The sequence below is a fragment of the Tympanuchus pallidicinctus genome, unplaced genomic scaffold, assembly GCF_026119805.1.
Source record: "Tympanuchus pallidicinctus isolate F22 unplaced genomic scaffold, pur_lepc_1.0 scaffold34, whole genome shotgun sequence".
Classification (NCBI taxonomy): Eukaryota; Metazoa; Chordata; class Aves; order Galliformes; family Phasianidae; genus Tympanuchus; species Tympanuchus pallidicinctus.
Window position 1 is genome coordinate 2,281,194 of NW_026294752.1, and position 27,308 is coordinate 2,308,501.

Sequence of the window (27,308 nt, forward strand, 5' to 3'; positions counted from 1 at the left end):
CATGATCCATGACTTCTTTCCATGGCATGGCACTTCTTCATACAAAAGGACTAATCAGCCACTTTGAAAATGCAGACTCCAAAACAAAGAGATCCCAAATTACTGAAAATCTGGTGTGTGTGTGAACCATAATAGGAAAATGTCACATTTCTTGCTGACGGAAATCCTTTTCAGTGCCACAAAGGGTTTTTGTGTTGATGACTGGAAGCGTTTAATATACAGTTAGATTAACTCTGGGAAACCTGATTCTCTGTTTGGCTGGGGTGCTAGGCTCCAGGCAGAAGTGCTGCTTTGAGCTCCAGAAGTTTAATCCTGCCAAGTAAGAAGATCTGCTATTCAACGCAAAAGAGAGAGATCTTTTAAAAGTGAAAAAGAAAATCTAAATATCAATGATCATGAGTGGGAGTTATGCATGTCAACCTTTCAATCGTGCTTTTCTGATCCTTTCATTCCGATCAGTCATAGTTAAAGGCTCAGGCAACCCAAAGGCATGCAAACACAATGCCAAATTTACTGTTCTCTTAGTGAAGAAAATACCGGTCCCAGAAGTCATCAGAATCACAGAGTTATAGGAACTTAAAACTCCATTAATGACAGGTAGAGTAGAATTAGGTCTTATAAGGAGCAGCTGAAGAAGCTGGGATTGTTCAGTCTGGAGAAGAGGAGGCTCAGGGGAGACCTCATTGCTCTCCATAACTACCTGAAGGGAGGTTGCAGTGAGCTGAGGGTCAGCCTCTTCTCGTGTAACTGGTGATAGAACTAGAGAGAATGGCTTCAAGCTGCGCCAGGGGAGATTCAGGTTGGAGATTAGGAAATACTACTTCTCTGAAAGAGTAGCCAGGCAGTGGAGTGGGCTGCCCAGGGAGATGGTGGAGTCACTGACCATGGAGGTGTTCAAGGAACGTTTCGATTTTGTGTTGAGGGACATGGTTTAGTGAGTACTGTTGGTGATGGGTGGATGGTTGAACTGGGTGGTCTTGTGGGTCTTCTCCAACCTTGGTGATTCTATGATTTTATGATTCTATTAATTAATACTAAGTGCATAGAAACTCTACGTATTACCGTAAGAAGTTCCTAAAACATTTGTTAGTGAGTTGTGTCTGGAAACATTGGCTGCATGATTTGGAAGAATTTAAAAGAACCTTGCAGTATAGAATGTTTTTTTCCCACCAGGACTGCAGAGAGCAAGCGCAAGAGCACCTTCTCCATACAGGAGAGATTTTGAAGCCAAACTACGCAATTTCTATCGAAAACTTGAAGCCAAAGGATATGGACAAGGTCCAGGTAAAATTAAGTAAGTATTATGACAAGTCACTCAAATAGTCTAATGTGGTCTTTAATCATTATCCATGAATGAAGGCACTGACTGATAGGGAGTGGGAAACACACCAGAGATTGGACTTCATATGTGCACCACCAGTATCTGATAAGTGTATATCTTGCAAAAGAGTGAAGAAATTCTATTTCTTAGAGATTTATATTCTCTCACTGACCTGTTTAATGGGGTTGTTGATATTCCTCCCTGTAATTCACTAGAAGGAAAATCATCTGTTCATGCAATTGTCCATGGTAATAAACTATACATTATTACCAGCTATTTCATTGTAATGATGGAGCAGCTCCAAATCCTTTGGATCTACTTACTAATAATTCAGGATCAGAGTATGACCTGACAAAAGTTATCCCATCTATGCAGTTTCAACTTCAGGTAGTTCTCTGTATTGCTAGCCCTTGTGGATTTGAACCAGGGAGATTTCTGCCTCTCTTCACGTGTTTTGGGGGATCATTGTCTTAGTTGTGGGACTGGCTTCATAGACAGCTTGGTAGTCGGCTTGAGACTCTGTGCTTACCTATACTTGATTGAGTCGTCTTACTTGGTTAAAAGACTCTATGTTTCTAAGATATTTCCCGGGCACTGGTTGAGTTTATGCATCAGAATGACTTTTTACCAAATCACATCTGTTGGGGGAGGGGAGGGAAACTGAAACGAAGCAGTTTATTACAGACAAGTATCATCATCATGATATTCTTATAGACCTGGGGAGTCCCAGTCACTGGTTATCCCCTTTAGTGTAGTTTAGTGTAGTGTAGTGTAGTTTAGTTGACTTCTATGGAATTGAATTTACCAGGTCTTGTTTACCTTCAGACTTACAGACTCACATGGGATTCGATCATTATACCTCTTTTTCTGCCTCCCTTTGCAGGCTAATTATACGACGTGACCACTTACTGGAAGGCACCTTCAACCAGGTGATGGCATATTCACGCAAGGAGCTCCAGCGAAACAAACTCTACATCACGTTTGTTGGCGAGGAAGGGTAGGAAACCACTAATGCTCTTGATTTTGAAGTATCTGTTATGTTGCAAAACATAGTTGACTAAGGCTGAGCCTTCATTTATGCACTGTTTTTATTTTACTTCTCATTTTACTTCTGTGTTAATGATCCATCTTAATTAGACCAACCATTTGTTAAAAATCAGAATAGCAAAAATTCTTCGCTTTCCTATACCATCTAGATGTCTCAAAGTGACAATTTAAGTAGTTAAGTCTGATGTCACCTTGTTGCCATAAATATTTAGACTGGATGGAAGACAAAACTGAACTACAGGCCCATGGTTACACACTGAATCACCCTCAAGACTATAATTAGTTATTAGACAAAGCCTTTACCCCTTTTATTACTCTTACTCTAAAAAATGAATCTAGATTTGCTTCAAATGTTTTTGCTTTGCATGCCGTCCAATGAACATTTTTTATTATATGTCGACTTATGCTCTGCCTAAAGTGAGAAAGTTTAGTCATAACAGTGTGACTCACCCAGCTGAAAAATGAAAGCAAAAGAATTCTCTTGAGAAGATCTTTTCTCAGGAGACTTTCTGCCGGCCTTACAAACCCTAGGACCGTGCACCTATGATTAAAGCAAGCCACTGACCTTTTGTTTCTGCATCTAAGCTGAACCTTCAGTGCCACCCCAGATCACCTCAAGAGGTACATTTTAATTGAGACTTACTCCATATTCTTCTTAATGGAGAAACCACTCTGCATATTTCCAGTGTTCCTTGTAACAAAGATTTGAAGTAATATTTTTCAATAGCTTTGTATGTAAGGTTTCATTTATTAAAAACAAAAATAGCAAAAACAAACAACAAACAAAAAATAGGTTTTCCATTACAAAAGTACCAGAACAGGAACAGTAAAGCTCTGGGCACAGTTCTCTCCAGCAACCACTGACACTGTCAGCTCTGAGATAGCATGTCAAGTGGAGAGCTTCTGAAGAGCTGAGTTGTTTCAGAGTTACATCAGGTCCACTGGAAAATAAAAGTAATGGATTTAAAAAACAGTTCCTCAGTTATCTTAGTGTCAAGAGTTTTTTTAACTCTTACTTTCTATGCTCTATGGAATCAATATGTAATAGAAGTCATCTTTTACAGCTGATTTTGTCACTGACTTGCAAGTAAAGCTTAAGCATGGAAAATACTGCATTTTTGGAATAGCATTCTAGTATGCTTACACTGGCCAAAGTCATGTTATTTTCCCCACATCTGTAATAACTTTTTTTTGTGTGTGGCAAAGTACTCAGGAGAACCTCAGGCCTAAAGCTGCTGAAGGGAACAGTAGTAAGCCTCCAAATGTAAAGCAGAGAAGGGTGGACCTGCAGCCCCTTATCATCTTTGTTGTTACACCAACCAGTCATTCAGACTCTTTTGATTATGCTTCCATAACTTGAAGCATATTACAAAACATTCTGATCCAGCCGCAGTTTTCCACTTGTTTGACATTTATTAAGTATGAGGAATAATGCCCGCCTCAGAAACTGTTTTGGCATGCACGATGTATGGCTGCAAATCATTTGTTCATTTTGCTGTATATAGATATATTTTAGATTGAAAAACCTACATATCAGTATTAAAGAATTATCTGCTTTTAATAAATCCATCAGAATTGAGATTCATTCATGATGGCTTTTTGTTTGTTTTGCGTATCATTGGAAACTGATTTAAAAGTTAAATTGAAGAAAAAAAAAAAGGAAAAAAAGTTCAGTCTCTACAGAGCAAAGTCATGCAGTCGCAAAGCAGAACTTCAAGTGTACCACATGTATTTGAAACTATTAGAAAATTATATTTGGAACTTGGATGGAATAACTGATGGATCACCATTCCATCTTAAGGGAGTTTGTCTGATTCTTGGTCTTCTTCAGTATTTACCTGTAGGTTATACACTCTTAAGAAATGCCAGGGGCTAGGGGAGTAGGGGAGTAGGGTCAATCTTTGCTTCTGTCTGAGCTATCTGATCTGAGAACCCAGATGTTAGTAGGCAGTTCAAACCCACTACTAAAAAGCAAAAAAGTGAGAAGAGGGTCTTTGCCCTCTGCCCTGTAGGATCTGCAATCAAGTTTTGGGAGAGGAACTCTATCATGTTAGAAACACTTAATTGTGCAGAGGTAGGTATTAGCAGGCAGTGCCTGCAAAAACAAGGAAATCTGCTCAAATGTGAATGAGTCTCTTTTTTTTATGTTTTTTCTTTTTTTTACTTTTTCCTTTCCAGACTTGACTACAGTGGCCCCTCTCGAGAATTCTTTTTCCTTCTGTCTCAGGAGCTCTTCAATCCCTATTATGGGCTGTTTGAGTATTCAGCCAATGACACTTACACTGTACAGATCAGCCCCATGTCTGCCTTTGTTGAAAATCACCTGGAATGGTAAGGACATTTTATGCAGAATGGAACAATCCTTTTAGAACAGTTCAGAAATAGAAACGCAAAACACAAAAGATATCAGTTTAGACTAGACTGCATACAAGTGTCATTGCTGCTGTTGGGAAGAGGTGAGAGGTAGACTGGGAGAAGAAAGAGGACTAAGTGTAAATACACCAGCAAGCTTTTAAAAAGGAATTGTGATGAAGTACTATTATTCAGATATTCTAGTTGTATTACTTGGGGTTTGATGTTTTTGTTCTTCATTGTGACTATGAAAAGGATGGGAGTGTGGGCTCTGCTAACCTGGATCCTTTTCTAAGAATATCATGTGTAGTCTTTTAGCACATCAAGCAGCTTGGTGCTTAGAAGCTTTAAAAAGGCCCAGAGAAAGCAGTATACCTTTTGTCCCTGCCAGTGTCCTTGCCTGTGCATGGCATGGCCAGCAGAGCAGACATGTCCTTCACTTTCCCTTGTACGTGTGCAAATAGACAAATTGGTTCTTTATCAAAAATTCCAAACGCATATTGTGATGTTTTTATTTTTGTATGTGCCTCCAGATCACTCCATCTTTGGGATTTGCTTTCCTTCTGATAGTTTCAGGTGTGGTTCAGTGGAGCATGTGCTTGGTCACTTCTGGCATTTCATTGTTTCAAAGAAGTACTGAAACATCCATCTGTTCTTATGATGTTTTGCTTTATCTAACCAATCTCACTGACTCCTCTTAGAAATTCTTTTTTTTTTAATGGAAGGCCACTCAGGCCCTTTTCAACCACCAACAGCACATGCCCCTCTGTTCTCTATACTCTGTATACTCTCTATACTCTGTACTCTATGTGCTTTGGTTTATAGTGGGCAGGAAGTCAGGAAAGACAAAAAGAAGCCTCATCTCTACTAAATTTGCAGTGGAAGAAAAGATAAGTTGCTGTGACCTAGTAATGGTCTCTGAATTGTTTTTTCTATTGCCACTTCCAGCAGTGGAGCGTTACGATAACAATGATCTTTGCACTAGGACTATTTTTCTGCTGTCATTAGCAGGAAGAGAGTGGCATAGTTCTTAAAGCTTGTCGGTCTCCCTCTGCAACCCTACTAATTAAACAGTATGCAGTGGCTTCCCAGTTTTCAAGGAAAAAATACAGTCTGTCCTTTGTTCAGCTTGACAGGCAGCATGAATAAATTTCTGATTTCAGAGGCTGTGTTTGTGAGGATGCATTTTGATTCCAGGGCACAGGACTTCTTCTGCCCACACTGTGAACAAACTGGACTCAGGCCCGTTACTCCAGAGCTGGTGATACCATGTTATCCAGTGGTATTCGAAATAACTCCTGTCTCTTATCTGTTGTAAATAGCGTCTCTGTGAAAAAAAGTTCAGCTTCAGGTTTTTTTTAACAGAAGTGATACATCCTTCTTTGTTCTCTACTCCCATTTTGTTCTTCTGCTCATTAAGAGATTTTATCATGGAACAGGCAGATTTTAAAGGTAATCAGGACATATTAAAAAGAGGAGAGACACCTAATATATATATTTTTATAGCAGTTATTACTTGAATGAGAAATCAGTAGCAGTTAAACACTTAGGATTGTATTTCTCTAACTACATGTGTAGATAGAGGCTACTTGTATGCAGAATGTTGTTTGGATTTAAGGAATTTTTGGTTTCTTGTTTGTGTTTTTTTGTTTGTTTTTTAAGGAAAGAGAGATGAAGTACATTGGCCTGTAGAGTGAAATAAATGCTGTGAACAAAGAGGCTTGTACATAAAGTAGAGTTAAGCAGGATAAGATTGCAGAACCCAATGGAAAGATAATCAATCCTGTAACTCCTCAGGAATACTCCTTGAACCTGCTATGGAAATAACTGGCTGAGACAGCAGTTTATAATGAGCCTGATAGATTTCATAGGTGGCTTGTAGATATGCAGGCATTCCACGTCTGTTATGTTGTCTGTGTTGACTGAACTCAGGCATACATGCATATATATATATATGTACTACAGAAGTCTGGTTACAGGCTAGGATGAGGTTTCAATTAAGCTTTTGCAAACTGAAATAATAGGATTGCTCTGTTAACTCTTTGCACACTAACTTCTCTGAGGATACTGTACTAATCTGCATGTCATCATTTGTTCATGAGGAATGGAGTGTTCTGAAGTTCTCACCCTTCCTCTAACACTGTTCTCATCCAAGTCAGTGCTCAATCTTCTGTTTACAAATTTACTTGTTGATATAGTTCCAGCACAGTCTTCTCTCTCTAAGTTGCAAGCAATTATTTTCCTGTTTCCAAAACTGGTAGAAACATCAGCAACAATACATGGATGAAATGATATTCAGAATTCACAGATGATTGATTTTTTAAAACTTGAAGATTAATGTCAATCATAACCACAGTAGTTATAGATTTGCAGATTTATTAAACCGTTTGCCTTTTGATGCTGTGAGGCTTATCATTTGTGTGACATCTACCTATTACATGTGTTTTCTGTAATTCTACAAGACCTGTAGAGACATGGTAGAGTAGAAAAATTCCCTCAAAATTATGTAATATTTTCTCTTTTTAAGTGAACAGTGGTAAGTTTGAGATAGAACACATGTAACAAAATGCAAAGATGTGAAGTTTTGGCAGAACTGAAAAATACGCTGCTTTTCCCCCCTCCGGCCTAAAAGTTGCACTTCATCCTCTGTTAATGGCTTATTTCATGCCTTGCTCTTTGTACAAACAACATTCAGAGTCCAAAATGAGCACATCAAAGTGCAGTGTAGTTGTATGCCAAGTAAAAAAAAAAAAAAAGAAATGTAATGACTGGAAAATGTTTCACATTTATGGAGAAACTGAGACTTAACACATTTCCTGCAAGCCTCCATTGAATACAACTTTTTCCTGCAGTTAACATATGGGCATGCTGAACATTTTCGATCTTCAGAAAAATTAATTTTAAATCCTCTATCTGAAGGAACACAGTTAAATCTGTCTAGACCTACGAGGCTTGATTGTACACATTTTTATTTGTTGCTACAGGATGTGCTTGAAGTTCATAGAATTGCTTTCAATCCATGCCAGCAATGAGCCATTCTATCAGATCTATGTAACGTGCCTCCCTCTATTCCTGAATACTGGAAAACATCTTTGAAAATACTGTTTACAACCCTACAAAAGATAATTTACCTTTCTCCAAAGAAATGGGCAAAACATGGTTGCAGATGCAATATTTTATTCCAGTGAAAAGGATATAGTTTAGCCCAGAAAGAGTATTCTCATTTTCACAACTGATCAACAATTGGTCAGGTGTTTTGAGTAATTGAGGTAGGATACCACAGACTATCTGATGGAGGAAATATGTTTCTAAATTCTGGAAACAAAATGCCTAGTTTCAAAATCTGCAGAATCTCAAATACTGATGCAAGCCACGGGTTACTCTCCTACTTGTCTTCATGGTACATTTTTCAACAGATCTAGAAAATGGCTAGTGTCTGTTCAGTGCATCACACTCACTCTGTGTTGTAACAGAATGAAGTGTCCAACCACGCTGTAATTCACTATGGTTTTCCTTGGACCTTCATTTTATCTACAGTTTTCCATAATATTTTCCTACTCTGGTCCAGCTAAAAAACACAATAAAGTGAATATGTATTCTTTATATATACGTGGTTATTTCTGTATCATTTTTGCCACACCTGAGGACCACTTGTTCTTGTGGCTACCAGTTTTAGATGTTTAATATTTGCCTGTCATTTAATATCACTTAAGTTCTACTTCTTAGAATAAAACAATTCTCAGTGTTTCCTTGAGAACTGTCTCTCCCTCCTATCAGTACTTAATCTGACAATGACAAAAACGTCTCATTGTCTTTTCATTTCACAAAAATCTGTTCACAAAGTGCTGTCAGGCAGAAATCTGATCTCTATTTTCACGTCCTCTGAGTGAGCCAGAGTTTTCCTTCACAGCACTCCTGTCTTTAGAGTATTCTGGTGAGATAATGTGACGTGCACATCTTCAAGACACAGAACTGTAGTCACAGCACGGTCACCTGCACCCCACTCTGTCACCAGATCACTTGCTTGCTCTTCTATCTAACTAGCATCCTCCACTTTTGAATTTTTAGTTCATTGTGTGTTTGTAAATGTAGAACCACTGCCAGAAATATGAAAGGAAGCCCAGGACAAAAGACTAGATGGCCTAGACAGATAAAGTCATTCACAGACATTCATTTGGAGATCTGATGGATGCTAACTTGAAACATCTTCTGTATTTTCATAGCAAATTAATGATAGCATCCATTATCCATTGCAGAAAAATCCTGTTGTGTTTTGATTTTTTTTGTTTTCTTTAGATGAAGTTTAATACATTTATTTAGCAGAAGTGTCTTAGAAAGTTGACGATTTGTGATTAAAAATGTTTTTTTGCAGAATCTTACTGAAGAACATAGAGATGGCATTACAGTGAGATCTGGTGGCCTAGGTTTTCAGGAACTGTAGACTGATTTCTTGCTGCGGTGTCCTAATGAACTACATTAACTTATTTAGAACTTATTTAGTGCTTATCTAGAACTGCTTTTAGGATAGGAGTTTCAATTCCCATAGTCAATATTTTTTCTGCTTTCTGTTATCCCCCATAGTCTAATCCTTGCTGCTGAACAGACAGAAGACTTGCATGCATTTGTACACGTATTCTGCAGGCAGATGAAAGCCTGTTGCACCCACTCTTCATGTAGACAGGTACTTGCTTCCCCCTACGCCAACTGATGTGCTTTCTGCAGCACTGAGCCAAGCAAATGTATGCAGCATTCACCTGCTCTGACAACTCAGGGACACAGTTTGCCTGCTGTGTGGGTAAACCTGAGTCAAACTCTGACCTTCCCATTTATTTATTTCGTGTCAGTGAAAAGCCATGTAGCCATCACTGCCCGTCTTAAGTATTCCTGAGAATGCAGGGTGTTGTTTTACCAAGAATGTCCCAACCTCAACTATCCTTTCCTACTGGGAGTGCTTAGTTTTCTTAACCTGATTTCCTTTGGAGCTCTGCCTTGTGCAATTGTGCTGCCAGTCCATCAGGCAGTTTCCCAATCAGTTTAGAAGGTAAGTGTCTCACAGATACTAAATTCTTAAAAGCTTTGAAAAACTTGTGATTGAGTTGAGGAGCTCAACGGTTCCTATTCTGTTTGGCCCATTGGGTGGCCAGCTTGCCTGAATTAGCTGAGGTCCACCACGGGTGCAGGCCACAAAGCAGTGGTACCATCTTGTGTGGCAGCTGGAGATGTGAGAGACAGCTGTGAATGCTCAGGGAAGGCAGAAGAGAGAAAGTAGAGATACTCCAAAGTGTGGGAAGCACTGGCAGAGATGTGTAGGAGAAACTGGAGGTATTGCAGTATGGTAACGTGAGGCCATCAGGCAGATCTGTAGGAAACAAAGCACAGTTAACCCTGCCACATGGAGAATAAATAACTTGCTTCAACTGACATCTTTTTAAAGAATATGACAAATTGCTCGTGATCTAATGCGTTGTATTCAAAAGTTGACTGGGTCCTGGTCACATTCTGCGGCTCTTCATAGAAACAGTGGATAAACGTAGTCAAAAAATATAAGCAGGAGCTCTGAAAGTGGCAATACTCCTCTCCACTGATTGAACTGGTAGCTGTGAGGATTGTGTGGCCCAGTGAAACATAAATGACTTTAATATGTCAGATCTTGAGGCCGGTAACCTGAATATAGCCCACTACTGTTCAGGCCGTCAGAAACACATTTGATTTTGTGGCTTGATTCAAATGGATTGGCTGTGTGGTCTCCATTTGCAGAAGTAATGAATTTAGACCAACTTGACAGTCATCTTTAAGGAACCTGTATGTGCTAAATGCTGAAAAACTGTGCTCTGAAAAGTAGATCAGATATAGCACATCTCAGAGTAAGCATCCAGAAACATTCAGCTGGTGTTAAAAGTTAGATCATTACCCCTTTGCCTCAGCTTCAATCTGAACAGGTTTCCTAGTCTGTAATCAGCTTGAAATTCACTTGTTGTGTACTAATGCTCTAAACTGCTTTGAAATTCACAGATGAAAGTCAGCTTAGAAAGCCAAAGCGTTTAATTTTACATTACGGTATAAATTTTAATTACTAGCAACATCTTGCTTTAAATAAATTACATTTGCATTAGCTCCCAAGCACTCTTGTAAATCTTCTGGACAAGAATGATATTAAATGGCAGCTGAAATCATGTTATAAGACCATCTCACTGTGAAAAGAGTATGTTATTGAAATCCCTTCTTGCTGCTGTACTATGATCTCCCTCAATGCCTTCTGTACTGAAGTGAACTTTGATTTTCTTATTAAGTTTGGTGTATGACTGTATGACAATGAGCCTGCCTAAACTGCTGGTTAATTATTTATTAAAAGTTGGGAGGAATTGTAAGATTAAAGGCAAAACAAAGCGAAAGAGAAAAGAAGCATTCTCCCTAAATGAGTTTCTACACCACCCAATTGCTTTTTTTTTAAGTTTATACTTTGTATTTATCTTATTCTTGGCTTTCTGTCATTTACTGGTGACAAGTTAGCTTACTGGTGCCTTGGTTTCAAGTTCATTTGAGGATCTGAATATCAGTATCAGGAGGGTTGAAACAAGGGCTGTCTCCTATACCTCTTCTCCTTTTCTATTCTCTGGACCTCATATTGTCTAGCACTGCTTCCATAATTAGTTTGGTTGGAGGAAGAAGCAATTGCTTTGTTGTGATTTTATGGAAGTTGTTCTTTTCTCCTTGCTTAAGGCCATGTAGTCTTTTGCAATATTGTTTACGGAATTTGCCCAACAATGAGAGTGTTCACATGGAAATCTGTATGGTGTCTCCTCGGTCCACGTGGTGGAGTAAAAAAGGGTAAAATCCACAAAAGCAGAATTCTTTTCACTAAGTCATTCAGATCCATTTATCTTGCTGTTTTTTTAGTAGAAATGGTATTTCTCTTTGTGTAGTTGTTTCCCTGAGCTGTTCTAGAAGCTAAAGTTTCATTTGCCCCTTGACAGTTATTTTTCATTTCACTGTGTTAGCTAAGTGTTACATTAATATGCAGAAAGAAAGAAGATTGCAGATCTACATTTATCTGGTCTGAATTTATTTATATGGAGAAAGATAATGTCAAGTTTGCTGGTTGGTCTCAAGCTGGGACAGGAATCTTTTTCCAGATCTCAGTAAAATCTCGAAATTGTGGAGAATAGCAAAAATATTGACCTATCTACCGTCTATGAATTAATGTTTGCTTAATAAAAGGAATATAGAAATACACGTCTGGTATCTTGTGTTCAGTTGAAGGAAGCTTTTTACATTGTCTCATTACTTGCATTCCAGAAAAGGTGGACTAGAAGCTGGAGTTATTTTATTGTACTGGAAAGATTCATAATGAAGAAGTCAAAACTTTTCTTAGGGTTCAGAGAACAGCAATGAAAGATACAGGTCTGCCACATTCTGCATGTTCCTGGGACTGGATCAAAGCTGTCAATTTTCAGAGGCATTGATAAAAGTTGAAGGCGTTCAGTGTTTTGCAGAATGAAACCTAAAACAGACAGCCAAACGATTAGCAGTATGGCTGAATTTTAGCACACACATTTCTTAGCTTATTCAACCATTAACCTTATCTTAAGAGGCAGGGATCGTTAGCTGAAATGAAGCACAGTGCAATTGCAATGTACAGCTTCTGGACCTGAAGTTGTAAATCCACGTGACCTGCTTGGAGTTAGCTCATGTAGGGGTATCTGCACCATGCTTCATAACATGGTGTAAACATTCCTGGGTGTTTACCACTGAGTTTATGATAAGCAGTCTCTCTTATTCTTTTATACCCCAGACAGGCTTGAAAGTATATGCTACCCTTAACTAAGTCGATTAATTGTGGCTTCAGTGTTTTCAGATAGCCATTAAAGGAAAATGTGCAGTCATTTGGCTTGTGCTTTTATGGCTCTCTTGTCTGGTAGATGACGAAATCTATGGATTTTCCTCTGGCAAAGCTGTGGAAAGCAAGTATAAATCATGCAGTGTATAAGATTTCACCAACAAAGTGTCCCCCTATCTTTTCCAAAAGGTTTGACTAAGAAATCCAAGTCTTTCTTTGCCAGAGGTTATCCCAGAGGAGGACAATTGTACATTATGGTTCATAAACCTGATGGCTCTGTGGGCAAAGATAGGCACTACCCCAGCACTCTGTCACACTCCTCCTCTTCCAAAATGATACAGTACGTGGAACATCTTTGCTACTATTAGAATGACACATAGCTAATATTTGATGTTATAGAAAGTCTGTCTACTTAACACCAACTATCTATCTATCACCATGAATAGTGGTTAAATAAACTGAAGAAAGACATTTTTTAATGCAGCTGATAGATTTGGTGGAGTTGGTCTGCTGACAAGGTTTTGTGAAGATGATTTGATCTCATGCTGGGTTGTTGCTCCACAGATGTAGCTCATTACATGTTGATTATATCCTGCAGTGAAACAACAAAAGGATTTGTGCTACTAGCATATAGACAAATATCTCAGTGCATATACCTGACACGCTGCTAGTTTTGCTTAAAATTCAGGACGTACGGGGCCAAGCTATAACTATCTGTTCTTTTTTATTTTTGTAAAAACTACATTCTTAGAGCTGTCTTGTATTACTTCTGACCCAAAATACAGTGTATTTTTTAGGGGAAACAGTGTTCTTCGTTTTGAAAGTGCTGGTGCTTGTGAACCCAGCAAAATTGAGAAATCATGGATCAGTCCATTTTCCATTCCAAGTCATATTATTTTATGCTATAGGAACATGTTTTTGATTCCTTTAATAGCTGGTTTCTAGCTTTTAGAATGCTAGAACTCACAAGGTTCTTCCTAACGATGAAGACTTTAACTTTGTGCCACAGCTCCTGAACTAATGATGCCCTGCTTCCTGCAAATCTGAGTTTCATGACTTAATTCTCTGTCACCTAATAAGATGTATTTTCAGATTAAAGCCTTAACTATTACTGGGCCATTCTAAATATTTTCCCCTTTTAGATTCTCTGATGTCTAATAATGATTGAAATCAGGTTCTCTCCCACTGTGGAAGAACTAACAAGCTTTCGGGCCTCATCCCCCCACCAGGCATCATTTTGCCTTAAACAGCTGCCAGGTGTGGCTGTAGCTGGATTCTGCACTAGAATCAGAGCAACCCTGAATATACATACGGGCAGGGGTGCAAGAGGCAGGAGAGCAGCCCCATGGAAAGAGATCTGGGGTTTCTGGTTGATGTCAAGTTGAAATTGAGCCAGTAGCATTCCCTGGCAGCCAATAGGATTCTCTAGGGTGCATCAAGCCTATAATGCCAGTCGGACAAGGGAAGGTGTTGTACCATTCTGCACTGTGCAGGCTCACCTCAAGCACTGCCTGCAGTTTGGGTTGCCGCAATATAAAAAGGACATAAAGATATTAGAGAGCATCCAAAGGGCTATGAAGATAGGGAACAGGCTGAAGGGCAAAATGGCTGAGGTCCCTTAGTTTGTTCAGACAAACTGACGTGAAGCCTACAGCTCTTCATGAGAGGAGTGGAGCTACAGTGCTGATCTTTGCTCTCTCAATGACAAGATCGAGGGAATGGCCTGGAGCTGCACCAGGAATGACTCAGGTTGGGTGTTAGGAAAATGTTTTTCACCAGAGGGTGATGAGGCTCCAGAACAGGCTCCCAGGGCAGTGGGCATAGCTCCGATTGGTGGAGATCAAGGAGCATTTGGCCAGTGCTTCAGACATTGGGTTTGGATTTGGGTGTTTTATGTGGAGCTGGGAGTTGGCCTTGATGATTCTTTGTGGTTCCCTTCCAAATCATAGGAATATGATTTTCTATTTTCTACAGGATATTCTATGACACTATGATTCTAAGGCTTTCTGTGAATTTTTTTATTGTTATTATTTTATTTTATTTTTTTTCACAAGCTACTGTATCAAGAAGGGCACACTTAAATCCAGCTGATGAATTTCAGGGAGATAAGATTTATGAGATTTTCAGTCTTTTTCATCTCGTAAAATACTTCCTCTATTAGGATTTACAGTTTGCCATACCATAGCTAATTTAGCCCACAAAGCATCCTCTGTAGAATGATAAACAAAAATTATTCTTCCACTGTATACATAGATTATAACTGGACTTCCCTTATTCTGCTGCTACGTGATAAGAAGCAGAGTAAATTAAATTTCCTGTGAGTCACCTGCAGTTGTAGGAAAAAATATTGCTTAGCCCCTGCTACAATGTGTGGATTTGTCTATCTGTGTGCACAGACATGGTAAGTATGCAGAGTCCCACTGAGGAGAACAAGCCTGTTATTTTGCAACAGGCTGTTGGGAAAACAGGCCATTTCAGGGGCACCTGCAGCTTCCAGAAGGAAAGAAAGTTAGCTGGGTAGTGTGGAAACTCCTGCAAATGGGTCGAAGAGTAGTGTTTTTAAAAGCCAGAAAGCAGGTGCACACAATGTCCTTTTTGAATGTAGCAATGGTGTCAATAGGCAGGAAACCAGAGCAGCCCTACTGCTCATTAATTCTGTTTCTCCTTCTACCATTTCCTGCTCATTAACTCTCTGCTGTGCTTTCCTTCTCTGCTAGAGTGCGTAACTCAGTCTCAGTGATTGTCTTAGAAAGGGAAAAGTGTTGAAAGAAAAAGACAGAATGAGAATCTGCGTTTCTCACCTCTCTCTAGATATCTTTCCTGCTACAAAGAAATGCAGTAAGCATTTTATACTTCCTCAGAAAGATATATGCAAGTCAGGTTTAAGGAAGGTATGTGCCCTCCAGCCAGGATTTACCTCTGTGCTGCTTATTCCATCAAGAAAACTTGTTTTTTCTGAAGGGTTTGTCTCACCCGACCCTGACTTTCACCTGTGCACTAAATCCTTCAGGAAGAAATAAACACAAGGATCTATTTTTGTTTTAACTGCCTTTTTGTAAAGGAGGCAATTTCTTGTTGCTGCCCTCAATTTTTGTTGCATTGAAAGCTTCTTGCTGATTTTTACAAGTTTTGGTATCTATGTGGTGGTACTGTTATGCTTGTCTGGTAGTGGTCTCAACTTGAAGGACTATAGACACACGTGTCAGCAGAGTGTGCAGTTGTCCTGTGAGCACTTCAGCAAAGACCTTCTTTCTCACAGGTACCTGTTGATTTATTTCAGCCTGTGTTTCTCACTGCGGAATCAAAGGGGTGTAAGCTTATGATCCCAGACAGTGTCCAGAATGGACAAGGGACCAGAGGAATTTCTCTTCAACCACTTTTCAGCACAAAAAGTTCACTATAGTAAGTCTCTACAGAGATATCAAGGGTGGCTGCAAGAGACAAAGGATTTGTAGGCTCTGGCTTAGCCCCTCAGGATGGAAGACCAGCAGTCTGTCTCCTGAGGTGATACAGAGCTGCCAAGAACTATAATTTTCACTATAGCTTTATTTTAATCTGTTGTATTGCAAAGCAACGAGAGTGGCAGTGTCTTACTAATTATTTCACACCCTTTATCCAGACCAGTTAGCACTGTACAATCACAAGGGGTAGGATTGTGGAACCACAGTCAGGCCCCCACGTAGAGTGGACTACACAGCATAGGGTTGCTCTGCATATGTTTGGTTAGACTGACTTGGTCTTTTCGCATCAAAACTTTGCCCATGATCTGGATTGCTTGAAACTGTTCTCCCATAAGGCACTGATTCCAATTAAATTGCCATTAACAGCTACAATAACGCATGCCTGTGATAGTAAACACCTTGATTAGGTGCACTAGCCTTTCATGTCAGCTTTGCATTAATATCGGCAAAGCCACATAGATGTGAAGAAGTGATACAAGCAGCAAAGAGAAAAGCAAAAAGAGAAAACTATTCATGCTGTCTAGCAGATTCTTAGCAGCGAGTTCCAGGCCAGGAAGACTTTTCTTGGCTACTTTCAGCTTCAATTTATTCCAATTGTCTCCTGCGCAGCTGAGTAGCCATGGGACGAGCGCTGTGGGTGAGGAATGCCCAGTGCTGACAGTATTTTCATTCAACATTCATTTTCAAAACGTATAGGGATGGAAGGATGGAGCTATGAAGAACAAACCCCAAAAAAGCCAACATGCATTATTTGGGACAAACGGACTTGATTATAGGTCCTGAAGGTGCTATAAAACTGATGGATTACAGGCTCAGCATCTCTGGGATTTGAGCTGTCTGGCTTCCACTGTGCTTTCATTGTGTCAGCTCCCCCACTTTTCATTGCCTTTTTGCTGGAAACATTGCACTGCAGCACAAGTGAAGTAAGCAGGTCCTAACTAGATCCAACAGCTGCCTTTTGTTGCTGCTGTGGAAACAGCTGTAAGGAAGCAATATAACCACTCTTCTGTTACCAGTCATATCCTTTCTTGGATGCAGGGGATCCTGAGGCAGCTCCTGTGGTGATGCAGATGCTAACTGGGTCCACAACATGCTATTTTGTGACTCATTTGACAAACTAAGCACTTGTTGTACTGTCCCATGAGCATAAAGTTGACTGCATGGATATTTTGCACTACTTTTTTTATGAGATTCACATTTAATTTTTATGCAGGGAGAGTCTTTGCTCTGGTTCCTGTAGTAGAAGGAATGATTTTTCAGCTATTTGATCTCTTTTTCACTTTTGTGCAGTAAAACTTAACTACACTGATGAGCTTAAAATTCAAGTACTTGCAATTAGGATGTGTTAATTTTTTCTTTTCCTTTTTCAGAAATAAGTTTTGAACAGGTGATAGGGTTTGGGGTTTTTTTACCAATAGTAATAATAATAAAAAGGAGGAAGAAGAGCAACCCCACTTGGACTTTCATCAGTTCTGTATTTTTCTTATTGATTTAAAACCAGATTTGATGGAAGAATACCTAAGTCATAGGAAAAAAAAAAAGAAAAAACATTAAAAAATTGATCATCACATCATGGACTGTAATGGGTAATGGGTAGAGCACTTCCTGAGTGTACTTGGAATAGGACTGGAGGTTGTTCTAAAAGATATGAAGTATGTGAACGCTGAGCATCATCGTGAAGAAGTACAGTTTCCCTGAGCTTTAGCTCATGATTTTAATGTATGTCCTTGTTCACAACAGTTATCTTGTTTGAGTCTCAATTCCTCGCCTATGAAGTCAACTCATTACCCTTCTGAAGTGCTTCAAAGTCCCACTGTGGAAACAGTTCTGATAATATGTTTTTCTGCTAAGGCCAGACAGAGCATGACTGTGTTTCACTGTCTAAACATTGTGTTTGATGGAGTACATTTGCTTCAGAAAATTCAGCTAAGGATCACAGAATCGGAATGTTCAAAATATTTGTTGGTTTGGGAAAGGCAAGCACACATCATGCCAGGTGTACAGACAGGTACTGCAGGAGATGGATCAAGAAGAGGTTCATTATTGATCAGTCAGAGATGTGAGGGGTAATGTTAAATATCTGCTGGGGAAAAAATAGATAAATGAATAAATGTAAAAAACTACATGAGAAACAACTGCTACCTGTGTAAGTTTCTATGCTGAATATCTGGAGTTACATTTCATTTACTCTGCTTTTTTGTATCTTAGGTTCAGGTTCAGTGGTCGTATTCTTGGCCTTGCTCTCATTCATCAGTACCTTCTTGATGCTTTCTTCACAAGGCCATTCTACAAAGCACTATTAAGGCTGTAAGTATAAGCATACAACTGTGCAGAAACGATGCAGAAGCAGTGATCTAGCAGTGGATATTACAGAAATATAGAGTTGCTTCAAGCTCTCTGACCTTCAGTTGCTTTCTGTTGTTTCACAGTTTCTTCACAATAGAAAAGAAACTCATCTTAATATTTCTTGACTTTCTTCAAAAATTTGCCTTTGGTAGATGCTGCCTGTGCTGTTATGAGTGGGTAGTAAGATATTTGAGAATATGCCTTTGAAAGTACTCACCCATAATTCCAAAGCTTAATATTGATTAAAAGTTATCAAAGCAATTAAAATATATGGAAAACTGAAAAACATCTTTGATAGAAGAACGGATATCATTATTTCCTCTTAAGAAAAAAAAAAGGGGAAGAAGCATGTTAAGAAAGATACATGATTTCTCACTGGTGGGGCAGTTTTTCACAACTTGGACTAAATTAAGAATGCTAATGCAGATGGAAACAGTGAATGTTTCTTTTTGGTCTTCTACTGCCTTTTACATTAGCAAGCAGAAGCTACTAGTAATATATTATCTTATCAGTTCTGTAAGGTTTATAAGGTTAACTTTAACTGATAATCTGTCTCTCTTTAATAGACTGCGGGAAGAGAATGTACATAAAATTTGCAGCACTAACAAGTAGTAAGTCAAGACTATAATTGAGTGACAAAGACCACACTAAAGCATAGCTGAAATAGAGTGAGTCCGAATCAGGAAAGATATTTTTATTAAGAGTCTGAAGAGTTCTTTAACACGCATTTTGTTTTATATTTTTTCAACAGTTAGTATTGCTGGTCTCCAAACAATCATATTTATATTGTATCTGAGCTAGTATGGAAAGAGAATAAAACCTAGAGTGCTCCTGCATCCTTCTTGCTCCCTTAGGGTTTGAAACTAAATTGCCTGTAACATACATGTGCCTTTTCAATCAGCAAAACTGGCTCCTTGCTAGCAAAAAATTTAGATGCCTGTTCTGCCTTATGTCAGTCCTGTGAGCTCTGTCAAGGATAATGGATACAGGGAAGCATCCAGGCACAACATGGTGGGGCCTATGGGGCTGAAGGCAAGCAGGTGCTGTGAAGTGCATGGCATCTTGAAGATGCACGTAAAATTGAACCCCCAAGAGTGCCTTCCAACAGCAAACAATACAGGCAGCCAACAGAATTGGCCTTGAGCCCAGCTGTGCAGACAGTGCAGAACTACTTTAAGAGGGTTTGTGTTTCTTAACATACCAAAAAAAAAAAAAAAAAATTCAATGAACAAACACCAGCCTTATGTTGGATCCTTGTCATAAATTTACTTTCTTACTGGTAAGTCATCCTGACAATAGTTGTGGGTTCATACATTCACCTACACCTTTTTTCTTGCCTCACAACCAGGCCGTGTGATTTAAGTGACTTAGAGTACCTGGATGAAGAGTTCCATCAAAGCTTGCAGTGGATGAAAGATAACAACATCACAGATATCCTGGATCTCACCTTCACAGTGAACGAGGAGGTGTTTGGACAGGTGAGCACAGCTATGCAAAACATCTGAAAAGCTGACAAAGTTGAGCATGATGAACGTCTTTATGTTGGAATAGATCATTTAGCCTTTCAATAACATTTTCTTCTCCTGCCTTCTGTTTCTTTCAAGCCACCTGTTTTAATGCAGATGTTTATTCTTAGGGTCAGTAATAAAAAATACCAGGCACAGCTTCCCTGCAGGCCTGTTGAGCCACACGTTCATGAACATGAGGAATTATCTGAAGTAGAGTGCAGCTCTTCTCTCTGGAGTTTAGTTCACACAGATTGTGGCATTCCGTGTATTCAGTAATGTAACTTAAAGCTGATGTGACTGAAAAGAGGGGGGTCAAAAGGGAAGAAAAGTATTTGATGGGTCATATAAGACATGGCAACTCTTACCATTATTTTGTCTAATATATTCCTGTTAGTTTCGCTGTCTCTTATCTACTTGCTCCTGCTTATCTTCTTGCTGTATACAAGTTATTATGCCTTTTACCATTCAGCTTTAGTTAGTCAGACAATTTTCTTTAATCAAGCTGATCTGGATATCTACAACTTTAAATAGGAAACAGTGCTGACTTCAGTGCAGTCTGGTGACCAGAATACTTAGAAAGGTCTTCTGTGGGTTTCTTTGGCTTGCACTGAAGCCTTGGTGCCTTTGCTATTGTAACCCATACAGGATTATAATTGTCTCTAAAAAGTCTTGACAAGACTCAAAGCAATATTAAGTGGAAAATCTCCAAGTACATGCTGAAAGCTAGAGAGACAGAAGAACCATGCATGCCAGATAATGTAGAATCTCAAGAGAAGGAAGTTAACTGCTGTGTAAGGTGCAGAGATGCAGTGTCAAAGAGAATGGAGAGATCAGGTGGAATATACAGAACAGTGGCTTTCAGAAGAAAAGCTGACAGGAGTTAGTGCAGAGTGAAGGCATGCAGAGCAGGGAGAGAATTAGATTTGTTTTGGAGTAAACTTTCGAGCTATAAACTGTAAGTAATAAATCAAACGAGACTTCATGGGATATTTTCAAAACTGAAGTTAGTCTGCTTGTTGTGTAAGGGAATAAAGAATCACCAGAATCAAGAACAGACGAAATAAAAGGGATGGGGCAGAAGAATTGAAGCAAGAATCCCTTATAGGAAAGACTAACATTGTTTTTCACAGACTTAAATGTAAGGAGTTCTCCTCTCAGAAGCTGAGAGTTTGCATTACATTCAATTGACAGTACAGTCATCTCCCTGGAAGTTATGCCAATGTAAGACTAATGAATGAAGACAAACAGAAACATGCAGACATATTCACAAAGACAGATGAGAAAAGTTTGTATTTGCATTGGAAGACCACAAAGATGATTAAGAATCTCTGCTTGAATTGCCCTAATACATCTGATGGTGTGTATTTGGCACTCCAAGTATTTGTTGTGCTCTCTCCAAAGAAAGAGCTAGGCGATTACATAGATATCTGCTGTGGAAGATAAGAGATGATTCCAAAAAGAACATAAATAAAACTCCAATCTGTTGTAGATACTGTGATACTAGAGCAAAAGAACACAAAATATTTTGATGCCAGTTCCCATTCTGTCAGTACTTTATTTCGTATACCTACCAGGCACTAAACTTGCTAGAACTAATAGCACGGGAAAAAACGATTCTCACAGTGAATTACGATTGTGAGAATACAAGAATCCTAACTGAAGGTGAGACTTTTCCCTTATGAAATTTGCTGAATGCTGACAGCAAAATACCCAAGAAATCTCGAGCACATTTTTTTCTCACAGATGGATCGCAGTTGGAATTCTTGCATGCCAGGAGTATCTGACCACTTAAATGCCATCTGCACATTTCTTTGCTATGCACAATGGGAGTTCTGCTAATATTTGGGATGCTGGATTTCAAGAGTTGGGTAAGGGAAACAAGAAATAGTGGCTCTTTGAAAAGCTGTGTTGCAGATGGGTCACAGGCTTTTTGTCCTGTTTGCACAATGACTTCATTATTGACAAGTCACTATTTCCTTCATTGTTTCTTTTTTCTTTCTTGTGCATCTCTGATTTGTGTATTTAGATTCTGATCCTTGGGGAAAAATCTTTTTTCTTGATACTTTTTTTTCTTTTTTTTTTTAAATTATAATGTACTATGAGGATCTCCAGCCCTCTTCCATACTGGTGCCTGGAGCAAACATATGGTATCAGTGCAAGCATCCCACATTTTTATTTATGGGTACTCGGTGATAGTTTGAGAGTTTTGCTTGTAAGACCAAGAGAGGTGACAGTTGCCTGTGATTTAAAGTACTTTCCAAGCTTTTGCCCTGTAGAAAGTGTTTTTCCAGGTTTGTCTCCAAGCCCTACATGTGGATACACTAGCAATTGTTCTGGTCAGGTTAAAGAAGTGGGTTAAATTTGTTGTAGTGTTTCCTTGCTGCTCTGAATGCGCTGCTCCTAATTCTAACTCACAGCTGTGGCTAATACATCCAAGAAAGAAAAAAGGTGGAGGAATCCACTGTCATTGATCTGCTGTTTCCAAGTCTATATAAATAACTGTATTTGAAATTATGTGGATATGCTAAAGAAATCATGAATATGTCTAGGTATTTGTGGGAAACCTTGAAAGGAAATACAGAGCAACTGGATTTATGGTCATGCTTACAGTTAGACGACATGTATTCATTATTGATTTTAACCAGTGCAATCTAGGGAAGTACAGCATGGCATCTGAATGATGCAGCTTTGCTTGTGAAATGGTGAGTAGTGATTTACATTTGGGAAGTTCGTCTGAACCAGCTGAGAATTCCTAACTCGTTACATCCAACCTTATTGTTCTTGTTTCTCTGCAAAGCTACATGTTAGATGACTCACTGAGTGTTTCCATAATTCACAACTTTCTACATGTCCTTCCATGCTGACTATACTCTGCATGCTCTTTATTGAGCTAACAAATAGATAATAATGTAAATAGTACAAGTAATGAGAATGTATACATGCAACTCATTTAATATCTGTGCTAGACATCATTGTTATAGGAGAAGAAAACTGAAGATGAGAGCAAAATGTTCTTCCTTTAAAATCCACTGGATTCAATGTGAAATTAATTACAGAATAAATAATACATCCTACCACATGTGAGAAGGAGTATATTCTTTCTAGGTACTATCTTGATTGATTCCTTAAATCACTTCTCAAGCCTTACTAACCCAAGCCAACTAAATTAACCATTATAATGCAATGCAAATCTGTTAAAAAATGGTTACAGTACATGCTGGTTGCCATTTTCTTACTCCTATAAGTAGCTTAGGTAACTTCTCAGGTTTGGATGTCCGATACAAAACTCTGAATGCCACAGTGACTGTATTTCTCATCTGTGTGATGTGCTATCCACTGTCAGTTCTTGTTTAGGAAGTGTATTGGAACTATTTATTTTGTGGGAATTTTCTTGGCTTTTGGCATTTTTGAGTTCACATCTATTCCACACCAATTAGGTGTAAGTGTAACACTTGCTGCTTGAGAGGGTCTGTCACAAGTAGTTACGTAGCACTTCCAGTTGGCAAAACAGTCTGCCAAGTTCCAAGAGTGGAATTGTCTCCATCCTGTTGTTTCCAGTACTACTGGTTGGGTAGCCTGCATCAATAGCAAGCTGGCAGGAATATCTCCCACTTGGGAGCAAGCAGGAGAGAAGGAGATTAAAAGATCGGCCAGAATGATATATTGCTCATATCTAATAAATTGTGCCCTCAGAATCAATCTTTGCTTGTACAGTTCAGAGTCACCTATACATCAGTCCAGCTTCATCTGGGAATAAAGCTAGGGCTGGGCTGAGAGAGGAACAGAGGTCAGAAAGCTATATGTAACTTCTGAAACTTTCCCATTTTGCTAAATATATATGTGATAAACCAAAAGTTTTGAATCACTCGCTGCATGTGCTGCAGGAGTGGTTGGGGAGTGGAGGTGAGTGCCCATCATTATTGCTCTTCTTTCTATTGCAGAAGGACAGGAGGCCAGGGGATAGAACTAGAAATATGGCTGTTACATTTTTCACTCATGTTTTCAAAGTACACCTTAAATTTAAAACACAATGTGATCCGTACATTGTTACCCCACTGTTCATCTTTGTTCTGTAGGTGACAGAGAGAGAGTTGAAATCTGGAGGGGCGAATACAGCAGTGACAGAAAAGAACAAAAAAGAGTACATTGAGAGAATGGTTAAATGGCGAGTGGAACGAGGAGTTGTTCAACAAACAGAGGCCCTGGTCCGTGGCTTCTACGAAGTAAGTAGCAGTAATCACTGTCTTCCTTTCATCATCTGATTGAGAAACACCTTGGTTAAACTGTGTTTCATCAGTACCCTTGGAAGTAACAAAAAGTACACAAATGGCATGGAATCAGAGTGTCTGGATTTGTAGCAGAACCACTTCATTAAGGAGTTGATGTGACTGCATTTCTAGGGACCCACTACGGTAAAGTTATTCCTGGGATACAGTCAACTGACCTGAATCTAAGGACATCCTTGTGGCAGAGCTGCTACAAGGACTATCAAAGATGAGATTGAAAACCTGCTGCTTTGCTAGCCCCTCCAGGTAGTCACCTATTCATATCCCACGCTAATCACGTTCAACCACGTATCTTTCCCTGGCAGCAGTGCTATGTAAGCAGAAGTTGATGCATATCTCACAGAGGAAAATAAACCAGAAGAGTAGGACCTCTGGAAAGCAGAGCAGCACATACTGAATACACAGAGCAGTAACAATAACTGATCTATCTCTCTGAGCAGTCATGCAGTAAAGTTTACTGAAAGTGGAAGCCAGTGGTGGTCTTTGTAGCTGTATACACTTGGTCAGCCCTAAGGCCACTGTACAAAATTGTAAACAAAGTCTGGTACAAAACAAATTTTTCGTATTGCAGATCTAGTGCACGTTTGACCATCAAAATCATTCATCAGAATCAGTGTTAACAATGAAGACTGTCTTGCTACTTACTGCCTCATTCAGGTCAAATATGTATTGTCACTGTTTGCAGATTAAAACATCAGCAGACCTGTACAGATTTATCAACAGAGTGTTAAAAGTTAGCCATCAGCATGCAGACTTCAGTAGCCAACACTAGAAGAGCTAGCCATCAGAGCCCTGGGTCTAAGAGGCATTTCATCCGCTTTATTTCCAGTCTGAAACCGTGCTTACGAGTGCTCTATGTTCCAGGTTGTAGACTCCAGGCTTGTCTCTGTTTTTGATGCCAGAGAGCTGGAGCTGGTTATAGCTGGCACTGCAGAAATAGATCTCAATGACTGGCGTAACAACACGGAATATCGTGGAGGTAAACTGCCTGCTGATGCTTTCTAATATTTTGAGTATTTTCTGTCTAAAACAGGAAAGATTTAATCCACTTTTTCCTGCCTGTCTTTACTGAAGGATATGCCCTGTTTTGTTCAGAAATTTTTTGTGAAAGTTAACACACGAGAAAAAATAAGTAAGACATTAGGTTTGAATCGACAGATGTAATAACTCTGAAATTGCTTCTGCTACTCCAGTCCAGATTTTACACACTCTCACTTTCTACAAGCTTAACATGAGTTTTGAATAATAAGAACTGAAGAGGATTTGCAGTAGTAGGTCTAAAACTTACTCAGATGACTGTGAACAAACTCCTAGTCTCATTGAAAGTGATATAACAAGTCCTCTTGGCTTCAGTCAGGAAAGAGACTTGTGAGTTGAATTCCTCTGCTCCCAATTACACTCCTGTGGAATACAGAACTTGCTTAGCCATCCCCTCAACCTATATCAAGTTGAACTTTTTTCATTTTCCTCTAATGCATGATCTGCTTTTGCTTTAAATATTGAGCATGATTTATCCAGGCTCTCTGGGATGATGGATAAATGCAAAATCCTTGAGTTCTACATCACAGAAGGAAAGTCTTAGAGGTTTGTGTATCCCTCTCTGAAATACAAGCCTTAAGTCTTTGCTGCTGACTGCCCAACTATTGTGTTACATTGAAATAAACAGCTAATCACAAATACAGCTGGTCCCCCAGGTTATTATCCCTATTATCGTCCTTTTTTTTTTCTTTCTTTCTTTCTTTTTTTTTTTTTTTAATTTTTTTTTTAATTTTTGTAGTTTAGCTATAGAAAAAAAGTTACCCTGGCTTTTTACAAGCACAAACCAAGGCACAGAGCCCTACATGTGGGAGATTTGCCAGGGAAGAGCTTGCTGCCCCAAAATCTTCTGCATGCGTTGGACACTTTTGCAATTCAAATGAGAATGTATTTGGGAACCAGAAATGATGTCAGTAGAAGTTGAACTGTGTAGTGTATTACAACTGGTCTTTTAATATCTCATATAGGTAGCCCTGGTTCTTGCCAAGGAGTTTGTAAGAGGCATGTGTACACTAAGTATATATTTGAATTTTAGGATTTCAAGTGAGTTAGTCATATTGCAGTATCCAGAGCCAAGACACAGTGGGGGTTATGAATTCTCAATAATCAAGAATGAGATATATTGCTAGGTCAGGAGATTTTCTATAGGAGATCTTCTACCCCAGGCTAGTTACACTAGAAGGTATGAATTTGATTTCTCTCTACTGCTTCTTGGTTTAGGTTACCATGATGGACACATTGTAATACGGTGGTTCTGGGCAGCAGTGGAGAGGTTTAACAATGAACAGAGACTCCGGTTGTTGCAGTTTGTTACTGGAACATCAAGTGTGCCATATGAGGGCTTTGCAGCTCTCCGAGGAAGCAACGGGCTTCGGCGTTTCTGTATAGAGAAATGGGGGAAAATAACCTCCCTTCCACGGTACGTCCCAACTGCAGTACAAAAACAGAGGTTCTGTTCTGTAGAGCCTGTGCTTGGTTGCATTTGCCTAACTGAAATGATGAATCTCTACGAACATCGTCAAACAACAAAGAAATAATTACCAGTTTGTTCTGCATTTACATTCAGAGATAAGTCTTTTATTTTTTTTTTTTTTTTTTTTTTTATTGGCAGTTTCAGTTTAAACTACTTTGAGTCCTGGGAAGTGGTTAAGGTGAAGATATCCAACTATCCAAACCTAGCTACCTTATTTTGATTCTATATCTGGTCCACTTCAGCAGCTGTCAGCTGATTCTGTTCTTTTTGCTCCCAAAATACTAACAAAAATACTTGTGAAGTTATAGAGCCATGAAAGCCAGAATCTACTTCTGCATTTTGGTGAGAACCTGGGTGTAATCTCTTCATTTGCTCTGATGGTTCCGCTTCATCATAGGAAAGCTTAGTGGAGGAACTTCAAACTGTGTGGTGATCACACTCAGCTTGGTACATCCAGTTCTGCCAACTAGAATCAAACGAGCTGTGATGTCATACAGTGCCCACAGACTTCCTAGTGCTGTCCTATGGAGGAGTTGTCTTCCTTTTTAACAATGAAGGAACTGAGGCACCAAGAGGTGGTCTTACTTAAGGCTACCCGAGACAGCTGTGCAATAACACTGAGCTTTAAGTTCTGTTCATAC

General features: G+C 39.2%; 1 protein-coding gene across 6 annotated transcripts in view; it reads left to right on the plus strand.

The window, feature by feature from the left end:
- HECW1 (HECT, C2 and WW domain containing E3 ubiquitin protein ligase 1) overlaps positions 1-27,308 on the plus strand; it is a 230,445-nt gene that overhangs the window by 195,915 nt on the left and 7,222 nt on the right. For all 6 annotated transcript variants that reach the window (XM_052698978.1, XM_052698976.1, XM_052698974.1 and 3 more), the window contains 8 exons: positions 1,174-1,294; positions 2,205-2,318; positions 4,547-4,699; positions 18,227-18,325; positions 19,713-19,842; positions 23,949-24,095; positions 25,023-25,137; positions 26,415-26,613. In XM_052698978.1, the coding sequence (XP_052554938.1) occupies positions 1,174-1,294; positions 2,205-2,318; positions 4,547-4,699; positions 18,227-18,325; positions 19,713-19,842; positions 23,949-24,095; positions 25,023-25,137; positions 26,415-26,613 (1,078 nt within the window). The remainder of the gene's footprint in view (positions 1-1,173; positions 1,295-2,204; positions 2,319-4,546; positions 4,700-18,226; positions 18,326-19,712; positions 19,843-23,948; positions 24,096-25,022; positions 25,138-26,414; positions 26,614-27,308) is intronic.